The sequence below is a fragment of the Mauremys mutica genome, chromosome 2, assembly GCF_020497125.1.
Source record: "Mauremys mutica isolate MM-2020 ecotype Southern chromosome 2, ASM2049712v1, whole genome shotgun sequence".
Taxonomy (NCBI): domain Eukaryota; kingdom Metazoa; phylum Chordata; order Testudines; family Geoemydidae; genus Mauremys; species Mauremys mutica.
This window is the reverse complement of record NC_059073.1, coordinates 89432277-89444493: the sequence shown is the minus strand read 5'-3', so window position 1 is coordinate 89444493 and position 12217 is coordinate 89432277. Positions and strand designations below refer to the sequence as shown.

Here is a 12217-nt window from a genome sequence, read left to right as displayed (position 1 = left end):
GCACACTGTTTTTGCTGCACTCTCTGCTACCCCAACCTGCTTTACAGTCACATCCCTTGTTGCACCTAATCCATTCAAACATCAGGATTAAATACCCTGACTGAGAAGTTTTAGAGCAAGGCCCATCACTTCATTATAACCACAAGGGAAGAGAAAGAGCTTTCAAGATTTTGCTGCTTAGTATTTCAAGAATGGAAGGAAAGTCCCAGAAACAGAGAGAACTGAGAGAAGAGACATCGACTTTCTACATATACTTCATTTGTGTGTAATTAGTTTTTAGAAATATATTCTTGTAACAGTCTTCTTTGTTTGTTTTTTCATTTTGTTTCTGAGCTTACAAGAGAGTAGCTTAACACACATCTTAGAGGCAGAGGAAAACTTGTATTTATTTCTTTTATATTTTGTTATTTAAAAAAGTAACTTTTAAGCACATCCATATGCCTTTCATTTTTTGAAACAAGAACTAATGTTGAGCTGGAATGCCCTCAAATCTTCATGTCATAATAATATACGATGGCTTTGAAGGATGAAATCTGGAACTGCTTAGGAAAAGCTTTCCCTCTGTCCCTTACAGGTTGACTTGTCTGACACACTTAAATGAATAAAAACTCAAATAAAACACATAACATCATTCATGTGGATGTTTGACTTACCACCCGGTATAGGAAAGTCAGACACATAGCACAAAGTGCTTCTCTGGGTACAGGTCAGAATAGCAGAACAAGACACAGTGTAGTAGGTGCACAGACTGCAAAAGCTAATTAACAAAAGATACAAAGCAGCCCTGTCACATAATGCAAACTTTCTTTATGGGGTTTACGTACAGAAAAAGTGAAAGAATAAAAAAATATGTATAGTGACGGAAATTGAAATCAGTAAGCTGCAGAGTGTCTGTTCAGGCTAGGGGCTCAACAGGGCTGCCCAGAGGGTGGGGCAAGTGGGCAAATTTGCCCCAGGCCCCCACAAGAGTTTTTCAGGGCCCCTGGAGCGGGGTCTTTCACTCGGTCCGGGGGCCCTGGAAAACTCTCGTGGGGCCCGGGCCCCCAGAGCATCTTCCGTGGCAATTTGGTGGCCCCGAAGACCCATGGCAGAGGGTCCTTCCACCCCAGGACCCGCCGCCAAAGACCCCAGGCCCCCTGAATCCTCTGGGCGGCCCTGGGGCTCAATCCTGGAAGGTGCTGAGTGCGCTGAACACCTAATGAAGTCAGGAGGAGTTGAGATGCTCAGCACTACAAAGTGCTCAGTACCTTGCAGGATCAAACCCTACTATGACATTAGTTATCTTCAGACATAAATTTGCAGGGCCCTATCCAAAGTAAATAATGTGAGGCTCCATCTTATTCCCTCTACACTAATGAAAGGCTCATCCCTCATCTGCATAGCTCCAACAAACATCTTATCTTCTGCAAACTCCTCACTTGCTTTTTTAAATTTGATGAACTGTTCAGTGTGGAAGTGTCATAGAAGCATATAATTATTATACAGATCTCTCATGAAAAGCCTCCTCTTGTCACATATTTTATTAGCTATTACTAAGCACATGACCGAACCAGCTAATCAACATGCAGGATTCTCCAAGATTCTGAAGCACTCTTGCTTTACGCTGTGCAGATGTCACAGTACTGGGAAGCCTAACTGACTGTATGTAGGAAGGTTATTTTTCTTGCTGGTGGAATATTCAATGATAGCCAGGGGAGCAGGAATCATTTAAAAATGTATAAACCAAAGAAAAAAATACAAAGATATTTAGTTATTAATGCCAGGCAAAAGGGAATGATTGTAAGTGAATGAGAACCAACTACTGGAGTATTTTTTTTATGATATAGACCTGTTCTCTCATTTAATGTTCTGAGTGCCAGAGCTACTGAGCATTGTTTTGTAGTCATCTCACCAGACATGCCGAACCTGTGAAAAAAACGCAGAAATTGGGCTTGTTTTTGGCTTAATTGGCTTGTGAGTTGCTTGTTGGCTAGTTTTTAGCTTGTAGCTTGTTTGGCTTGTTGTAGTTTGTTGCTTCCTTTATTTGATCGGCTCCTGGGAAGCAGGGGCAGGGAGGAGAGAGTTCGGGGTGCACAGTGAGCTGGAGTGTTGGGGCTCTTAGGGACTGGCTTGTTTTGGCTGTGTTTTGAAATGGAATTAGCTTGATTTTTGGCTTATTGTGAAAGTTGGGGTGCTTATTTACCGCATGAAAGCAACTGTGCATCTCTCCTATAACAATATGTTACTTGCAGTATATTATTCAGCCACTAGAAAGGTGTCTTTGTGTACTGTATAGAGTTCAAGGCAGACAGGGCCTCTGGTAAACAAGGAAGACTGGTTTTGATAGTAACTCAGTAAGAATAACATCTGTTTCCCACCTTGGCTATTCCTAAAGTTTCTCTGTGAATATCCCTGCCCCCAATTCCCTCTAACACACCTAGATTTGAGTTAATTGGACTTATCCTGATTTAACCTCATGGTGACAGTAAACAAGGAAGACAAAGCTAGAACTTCAGCTGTGTGGAAGGCTGTTTGTCTCTTTAGTTTGTTGCTACTTTCTTTAATAATGGCCTCGTGTTTCAGATGAACTGAGAGTCCACATATCATGACATCACCTGCCACCACTCAGACAAAACCTCACTTTTCATACCATAAGATGGATGTATTAATTTACAATAAGCATTACAGGAAGGCATATATTATTATAGTCTACTTTCTAATAATATGGTACATATTAAGGGGGAAAGCGTAAAGCCACTGACTGTCACAAGCGCAGGCCAGTGGGCCCAAGCCTACTCATATGTGCTATGAAAATGGAGTACTTAATTTCATCAAACTGAGCAGCAGGGGAGGGATAGCTCAAAGGTTTGAGCATTGGCCTGCTAAACCCAGCATTTGTGAATTCAATCCTTGAGGGGGCCATTTAGAGATCTGGACCAAAAATCTGTCTGGGAATTGGTCCTGCTTTGAGCAGGAGGTTGGACTAGATGACCTCCTGAGGTCTCTTCCAACCCTGATATTCTAGGACATACTTCTCACAGTTCCAAACATGGGACCCCAAAACTCCAATCAAAGGACAAATGAGTCATAACATTACAAGAAGCCTAAAATTATTTGGCATCAGATCTTTAGCTTAAATTCCTTGATATCCTCAATCTAGTGACTCAGTATTTCTGAAATAAATTAAAATAAAAGAAGTGAGATCACAGCAGTTCTGAGTGACAAGGAGGTCAGATAAGTTCTAATCTGAGGGGCCTCTCTCACAGGTTTAGTGGAGGAGAGCTGCACTTTGACTCCATGTGTCCTCTAAGTAAAACATCAGCCCATGCCAAGTTATGGTCCTCAGTTTCAGGAAGCAAATGCCAAGCCACTGTTTTTGCTGGTAATAATGGGACTGAGAATCTCTCTATACAAACTTTGCCACTTTGTATAGACTCTATTGGTTACAAGAAGATAAATGAGAAAACACAGGTACCTTAACTCTTGAGGCAGATCCAGGAACTCGAAGAATTCCTTCCATTTCTAAACCCGTTTCCTCAAGCTTGAGCAACAGCTAAAATGCAACAGCAGCATTTTAAAAATACTATTTACTTTTTAGCAACCTGCTTTCCCGAAAAACCATTTGATGTAGTTTATCATCAAGAATAATAAATACCCACATTGACAAATCAATCAGAACTTGCTCCATTTCCTAAAACTGTGAATTTTCAGAGAAGAAACCATGTTTTCTATGTGTTTGTACAACTCCTAGCATAACAGGAGCTCCCTAACTTGGGACTCTTGGCACTACTGCAGGTCTAATAATAAATAAGTAATAACAATAATAATGGGGACATCCTTACATTGCACAGTATCTTTCTTAGCAAGAAGTCACACTGATTTCCCTACCACACAGTGGAGCTATGTGGATACATTCCCTCATGTTTGTGAGATGCTCAACTATTATGGTGATGAGCACCATAGAAAAGCCTATTAATAAATGTGTAGGCAGAATTGAGAACTTAGACAAAAAAATAATCTTAGGAAAATTCTTTCTGGGATGTTCATATCCAATGTGAATAGACCTTTCTGGTCTCAGCATTTCTTCTTTACAAAAATTAAGTGCAGAGCATTTTTGTTTTGACAAAATGCAAAAGTGGGAAAAAACTAATTTTGTTGCATTTATTCACATGGCTCTCGATTTTCATTATTAACTGCCCTCCTCCAGCTCTATCCCTAACACTCTTTCTCTAACAAGTTATCAGATCTACAGCTGGGGAAAATGTTTCAAATGAAACTTTTTTCACCAAAAATACAGCTTTGGGTTGATGAAAACATGTCATGAATTTATGTCAGATTTGCCAAATTGTTTTGGTTAAAAACATCTGAAAAAAAAAGAAACATTTTGATTTTTTGATTCAAAATGACTTTTTGTTTTGAATTTTACTTCAATTTTATTTTTGAATAAAGATAAAAATCCTCAGAACTTAAATGAAACATTTTGTTTAGGGTCAAATGAACTGTTTCATTTGGCCCCAAATTATTATTATTATTTTTTGGTCAGCCAATGTAACAAAAAAATCAATAATTTGGATAGCTCTGTAACTTCCCAAAGTGAAATTATAAAGGAATGAAGTGAAGTTGTTTGCTGGCCATGCAGAGATTAATAACAAACGTGCCAAATTATCTCTATCTAAATTAATTGATACTAGCTCTTTGTTTTCTTTCAGGAGGTATTTACAATTAAATGTGACTTTAATCTTGAAACTGGATGTCCATATAAATCTGTGTGTGTATGCGTGTGTACATGCAGGTGTGTGTCTAACTGAGCCATACACTGGATGTCACTGTAGCTTCACACTAATTCAGTTGAATGACGATCTTCTTGGCTCTGTGCACCTCATTCAGATCACACCAGCTCACTTCTGATAATCTCTAAGTCAACAGGTCTGCAATTTGAAATAATGTGAAATTATAAATGCTCCCCCTTCAAAAACATTTCATTGATCTACATGTCAAATGAAAAGGGGAGCAGAATCCTATCCAGCTGGTTCTGTATGTTTCCTGTGCAATATTTTATAAATATACTCCCCAAATTGGAAAAAACTCCCAGCACGCACATGATATTCAAGAACATGGTTTTTGATCTAAGTCTCATGAGATATTTAAATCACAACATATGGACAGAAGTAAATTGCAAACACCTTGAAGCCATTAAAGTCTGTCTTCTTTTATCTGATGTCTGCTCTGAGTGTCAATGCTAATGAGGAAAATTCAAGCCACACATGATTTTGTTCTACTCACTTTTTGAAAGATGAGAGGAACTTTTATTCCGGGAACCTTCTTTTGATCGTTTTCCAACAATATTGTGAGAGGGACTCCAAAAAGGCCATTTTCTTTTCGAAAAATGTAAAAAGAAAGAGAGAAAGTGAAGCCTAATAAGCATCTTCTTACTAAGCACTACAAATCACAAGACACCTGTCAGCCAGCTACCACTGTACGTTTACCTCGTCCTTTGATTCTTTCTGTTCGGTTCCTCTTTAGTTCTATTCCCAGAGCATCATAGAAGGCTGTTAGTTCAATCAGAGAGAGATTGCGAATTTTCTTCATGTCTTCAAGGGATAGGTCTCCAACCTCTGTCAGGCCAAATTGGCTTTTTCGAACAATAAAGTTCTACAAGAAGTATATGTAAATAGCGTTTTATTTTACATGCTTGAGAAATGTTTAGTTTTTAAAATTACTCTTTGTGAAGGGTTGTTTTTTTGTTTTTAAAAATAAAAGATGTGCCTTGGTGCTGCAAGAAGTCATGTGGTGGTGCTTTCATGGGTGGGCTAACTCAGAGCTGAACCTATGGTCCTGCATGTTGTCTGGCCGTTGTGCTGATGACTACTTCAATTTGAAATGTGCAGCTGAGCACCTGATCCCTTGTGCTCAATTATAGATCTCTTGGCAATTTTCACAAAAGAGGGATGTTAACTCTGGTGTCCTGGACATATTCCAATTTTCAACAATTAGCTACACTACATTCTAACTAAACTTTCCTCTCTAGTTCCAACAGGATTTAATAATCCACATCTCTCCCCTTAAATTCTTCCATAATATTGTTTGATGCTATTAAACAGCAGCCACATTTCATCACAGAAATGGCCGCATAGCAGTGATGGAGGAGATAGTTCTATACGTTATTTGCACTTTGAAGGAAGCGTGGTCTAATGATCTGAGCTCATTACTCAGAAGACAGAACACTTAAATCCTAATACCATCTAGATGTAACTCATGCCTGCTTGTTGTGGCACTCTAGCCCCTTCTAGTGGTACCTAGGCCAGCTAGAGCTTGATAAGCTTGTTACAGCTTTGGCTAAAAGAGATGTCTTATAGCTCACGGAAAAGTAGTTAATGCATTAAGCTCCAGAGGTCCCAAGTTTGATCCTGGCCAATGATGACTGGGGTCTGCTGGTGTTACATAGGCACCGACTTAGACTTATTATAGGGTGAGTAATATGAAACATAAATGTTAAAAGGCCAAGGAACACTTATGAAAGTAGAATCCATGGATTATTTACATGAATTGGATGCTACTTTGCAACTTCTGGGAAATGAAAATAGGAATATTGCTGCATCAGGATATGCGATGTTTCCTGCTAAACTGTAAAAAAAAAAAAGTGAAAAGATGCTCTTTTCATATGTTTTGATGTCATTATCATCATCATTAGTATTATAAAATCTTGTGCTGTGCAAAGCTCTGTGGAACCTTGGCATCATTATGTAATTCAAACCAGTCACAAGCATTTACTAAATAAATAGTGCAACAAGTCATCTCTACTTTTGGGGATCCGACTTGGAACTAAAACCTTCTAGGGATATGAATTCATCCCTCCCTTTTAATTAAAATTAATTCAGGTTCAATGCCCTGATTTTAACTCATATCTCACAAACAGAGAAACAATAGTCAAGGAAAAGGCAAACAAAAATGATACATCTTGCATTGTGCTCTAAAAGCAACAGAGGACAAAGCTCTGACTGACCACAGAGGAAGTGAGTTCCAGAGGCCAGTATCTCCAGCACTCCATTCCCAGTATTCTTTAAAGCAGGAGATGATCCTAAACAGGGGGAAATAGGAAGCACTGCAAGATACCACCATCTTCTGGCCAAATAGGGAATATTGGGAAGCATAGAAAATGACCCCAAAAATCTAAAAATTCTATTATTTCATTCATAGAACATATGAGAGTCTTTGCAATGACAAACCACTGAAGCAAAGAAAAACTGCTGATGTACCTAAAGTGTGAAACAAAAGGCAATCTCATTATTTGCAGTGTTTCATCAGGTGAAAAAAACCCTCAAACAGAGCATATTAAATCACTCTGAAAATGTGAAAAAATTATTACCGGTGTGTATATAATTATACCGGTAATAATATATATATATAAAGGGACATAAGGGAGGAATAGGGAATGAGAAGGCCTCTTTGCAGTTGCCATTTGCCAAAGGAAGGACTAAGTATTTTTAAAAAATTACTACAGTGATTTTCCATGGTGAGTTGTTGTCTCCTAGAGGCGTTTTGATGTGATGTAGTCTTAACATGAGGTTTGGGGCTGTCTCTCTCTGTAAGAACAGCACTGGGAATCTATGGCATAGAGCACAGCAAACCACAGAGTTAGAGAACTATACAGTATTAAAGTTGGCACAATACATTGTGATAAACTCTGAATTTACTTAAACTCTGTGGTTTTTAGAAATTAGATTCCTGTCATTTGGCTCCAGATCCTATGTTGCATCAGTTTAGTATCTGACACATCTTCTGTGTGGGGGACTATGTACTGTATTTGGATGGCCTCAATGTGCTAATAGGTTTTTACTTCTCCAACATCTAGGATTACATTCCATTTATCATGTTCCTAGTGGGCTAGATTGTGCAGTTTGAACGTAGTCCTGTGTATGGGTGGTGTGGAGGTGTACCAACCCTGGGGGAGCATTGGAAGAGATTGTATATAAGGAGGCAAAAGTTCTCCCAGAGCTGCTTAGTTCTATGTATGTGTGTGCGCAGACACTACATGCTATCCACAAAACCCACAGTTTTGCATGCAAAATTGTCCACTTGAAACACATCTGTGAACTTCTCTGAAACTATTCAGTTGCATACCCATCAGGCCGCAAGGCTGCCTTCTGTATGCTACTTGCTGTGCCTTGTCAGTTAGGAGGTTCATACTTATGGTTGGAAGAGTGTGAGGGATAGGTAACATCTCTAAAATTGAGGATGGAATGTCATGGTGAGGGTTAGGGGAAGGTTAGATGTTTTCTAGTAACAGGACCAAGGAAGAAAGTTCAGTATGCCAGGACCATGATAACTAGGGAGACAGCCTGATTCCCAAAAGGTGATCAAATTATTATCATCACAGAGCAATCAGACTGTACTCCATGCCATATTCAATCTACTTGATACTTATCACCCTACTGCAACATGGACATTTGAGGTTCTTGAGGTCTTCTCCATTGGTGGTGTTGGACACGCACAAACTGATTGTTCTTGGTGAATTCAGCATCCATGCAGACGACAACTATTCTGGATCAATTTAGGATCTCATGGCCAATGTGATGTTTGTGGGACTCTCCCACATAGTTAATGGCTTGACTCATACATCTGGCTAAAGTCTGGAGCCAGTGTTTAGGCTTTTATTGGATGGTAGGACGGTGGTTGTGATTACATCCTTGTCACAGACTGATCATGAAATCCTCAAGTTTCGGGGCTAGGGCACACATTTCCTCTCAAGATGACGGACCTGTTTTAATGGTCCACCCTTAGAGGCTAATGGAATCAATAAATTGCCATCCAACTGATAGACTACACTATGCACAACTGGTTGGACAATAATCTTCTGTCCCTGGCTACTGATCTGGTATCTCCTATGCCGTACCTGCATCAAATACTAATCTGAGACAATCTGAGATACTAGTGAACAGAACCAAGGTCACTCTTCCTCCCATGTCTGAATCTAATAGATCTCAGACACACAAATTTAAAACCCATGTCAAAAAAGGTAGAGAATCTGGGTGTGGATAAGGTGAAGGGAGTAGTTCAAGTAATAAAGATGGATACCAGTAACTCAGTACCAGTACCAGTAACTGATCTTTGTTTTTATGTGAAAAGTTTGTGGGTGACACAATGCAATACAATTTTCAAGTACTGGGGTATGTACACTAAATTGCATTGGGTAGAAGATGTGTCCACGACTAAGCACACGCTTCGGCTTTGGTGCCTCATTGGGAATGCTGTGTGGTGGGCAACAGACAAGCACAGCAGGAAGCCTTTACAAATATATAAAGTATTAAAACACATATATGGAAGGAAATCCAATGTATCTTAAGAGACTTCAATGTGGTGGGGGAAATGAAGCAGGAAATGAATGGGGTAAAGAAGAACTATTGAGTCAACATGAGGGGTTTAAACTTACAGGCAAAGCAGAAGCATCCTTTTTGAATCTCTGGTTGTTCTGCCGTTCTCTGTTTTTTGGGACCACTGTGATGGATTCTGAGAAAGAAACCTCATAGGATAGCTCTTCTGTTACTGATGGGCTGTCTTTATCTAGTCCACAGTCTAGACAGCTATTAGCTGGAAACAAGGGAGACTATATATGAATACTGAAGGTTTGTTTGTGTTTGGTGCAGAGACATTAAAAAAATGGTAAAAACAAACAAAGAGGTTGTGAAAGTGTTAAGGGAAGAGCTTCACAGAGGAATTTCTGCATAACAATAATGCATGTTCCTGTTTTGTCTGGAGGAAATAAGCCCTTATACTTTCTGAAATCAAAGCCCTATTTTTATTTTATTTTATTTTAGATTTTTTGCTGTTGATATTTGTGCAGAAGGTGATTAAGCTGTAATTTTCTGTTTGTCAGTAGAAGAATCATGCTCATCATCACCTTTGTGCATAATGATCTTGTCTATCCTGACTAGGGAAACTATTTCTGCATTTGGCCAGTGAACAATCTTTTTTTCTTTTTAAAATTATCGATAGAAAAGTGCTGCTAACACTGTTTCTCTGGTCACTGTTGTTTACACTTTTTGTTCCTTACAATTTCCTATCACTGTTGCTCTTGGGACATAAAAAACATAGTACAGGCACAACCTGCGCAGACAGGGCTCAGCATGCTACCATCTGGTTTGCAAAGCCATGCCAGCCCTAGTGGAATTTTTAATAGAATCCAGGAACAAAAAGACAAGATGATCTATTGCTCTGTTCCAGAAATTAGTTGCCTACTAGAATTAGTAGGCATAAGAGGGAAATTTCTACTATAGAAATGCCCTGTCTCCATAGACTTCACAGTGTATTAGTCTGAATGAGTTCTAGTGTTGCCAACTTTCATGATTTTATCATGAGTCTCCTGATACTTAAAGTCCCAGCTCCTGGATTTTTGCAGCTAGGTAAGAATCTCAGCTTTCATTAAAATAAAAAGTAAGTTTTTAGCCCTCAAGGTTGCAGAGGAAGCTTAGAAACATGACACAAGTGCACCCTAAAGGCTTAGAAATAAGATAAATAAAGTGAGCCCCAAATGTATTATCATCATTATTTAAATCTTAGGATTTTTAAGCCAAATTTATGGTTACTGGGGACCTGACTCATGATTTTTGAACACTTGGGGTTGGCAGTACTGGAAGTTCAAACATCATTCTTCCCATACAGGTGCTATCGCTCTTTCAAATTCTAGGATAGACAAAGCTAACTATGTTATGAAACACTTTACAAAACACTATTATGGCCGTAGGTCTCAGGAATATACTTACATATTTTGAATTGCAGCGCAGACTGGGCCATAGATTAGACACTACAGGCCCTGTTCTATGTTTGTAAAGAGTCCAGCACAACAGGGCCCCGATTCAAAATGGGGACTTTGAGCATTGCCATGATATAAATGTTTATTAATAATGCTGTAGTAATAATCTTAAAGAAAAGCATGCAGCGTGTCTCAGCACCTAAAATAGTGGATTAACCAGATGATCCCAAAAGGTACTTTCTATCTCTCATTTCTATGATCAAATTAATATTGGTTACAGATTGGCATACTCACAACTCACTGATTTCCAAACTGGCTTCTGCCCCGGAAGCTGGATACCATTAGAAGGAACTGGTGACACCGGCACTGTCTCAAACGTGGGCTGATAGGCAAGGAAAAATGATCAGACGGCAATGAAATTAAAGGCATGTGGACATACACTTCTACAACTCAATCAACAGTGTATCAATCCCAGTTTTTGTTTTTGTCACTAAGTTTAAACAATCCATTCTGATTTGCCAGAGAGAGATTTTCATTACCCAGCCTGTGCAAGTAATCTTCTTCAGGCTGCAGATGTGGATCATGTTGAGGTCAGTGAGTATTGCCACAGCTTTACACAGCTAATGAGTTCTCCCATATGTAATGACTGAAATTAACTAATGAAATTGCTTCAGATAACTGCAGCAAGTTAAAGGTTTGTATCAATGTGTAATTCGTCTTGCTTTTAATCACCGTGGTCACATTCTGCAAGCTGCTGTGCACCTCCTAAAAAGTGCTGAACACCCTCAACTCCCACTGAGGGGCTGCAGGAATTGAAGGCACTCAGTACCCTGCAGGACTGGAAATTTAACAAGTAAATAAATGGATAGCCAAAACCAGCTGGAAATGCACTTCAACATTTTCCTCCCATAGGCTACATTGTGTGGAAACTGGGGTTACATGAATAACACAGGTTCTTTATCAGAGTGGGGCAAACATTTTTAAAAAAAATCTCTTTCCTATTGCTTAGTTTTGTTTGGTTTTGCCCAGAAAATTGTTTTGCATTGCGTAAAAATACTGTGTGTGTGTGAGAGAGCGTGTGAGAGAGAGTGCGGGGGGGGGGGGAGGGAGAGAGACAAAAACAGCGGATGAAAGTCAAAGGGTAACTTTCACTTGGTGTGACACATTTTTGTGTGCTGAATTTGCCCTTGTGATTAGCAGCTTTGGAATAGATCATGAGGTAATACTTAGTCCTGCCATGAGTGCAGGGCACTGGACTAGATGACCTCTCGAGGTCCCTTTGAGTTTTACAATTCTATGATTCTCTGAGGAGAATTTGGAGCAGGAAGACATGTTCAGGGATGAAGAAAGGGTAGAAATATTTAAAACAATTAGAAGGCTACTTGGTGAAATCAGCTTCATTGACTAAAATCTTTGTTTTAAAACCTGTTCTGTTCTCTACATCCTGCTGGCATCCCAGAGAATTGTGTTATTTCTCCCACACCCTTG

The 12217-nt window shown here is 39.3% G+C and overlaps 1 protein-coding gene across 1 annotated transcript in view; it reads right to left on the bottom strand.

The window, feature by feature from the left end:
- ARHGAP28 (Rho GTPase activating protein 28) overlaps nt 1-12217 on the bottom strand; it is a 107620-nt gene that overhangs the window by 16717 nt on the left and 78686 nt on the right. Inside the window, exons 4-8 of the mRNA XM_045003040.1 lie at nt 11024-11111; nt 9410-9567; nt 5466-5631; nt 5263-5354; nt 3455-3532 (exon numbers count right to left, since the gene is read on the bottom strand). Of these exons, the coding sequence (XP_044858975.1) occupies nt 3455-3532; nt 5263-5354; nt 5466-5631; nt 9410-9567; nt 11024-11111 (582 nt within the window). The remainder of the gene's footprint in view (nt 1-3454; nt 3533-5262; nt 5355-5465; nt 5632-9409; nt 9568-11023; nt 11112-12217) is intronic.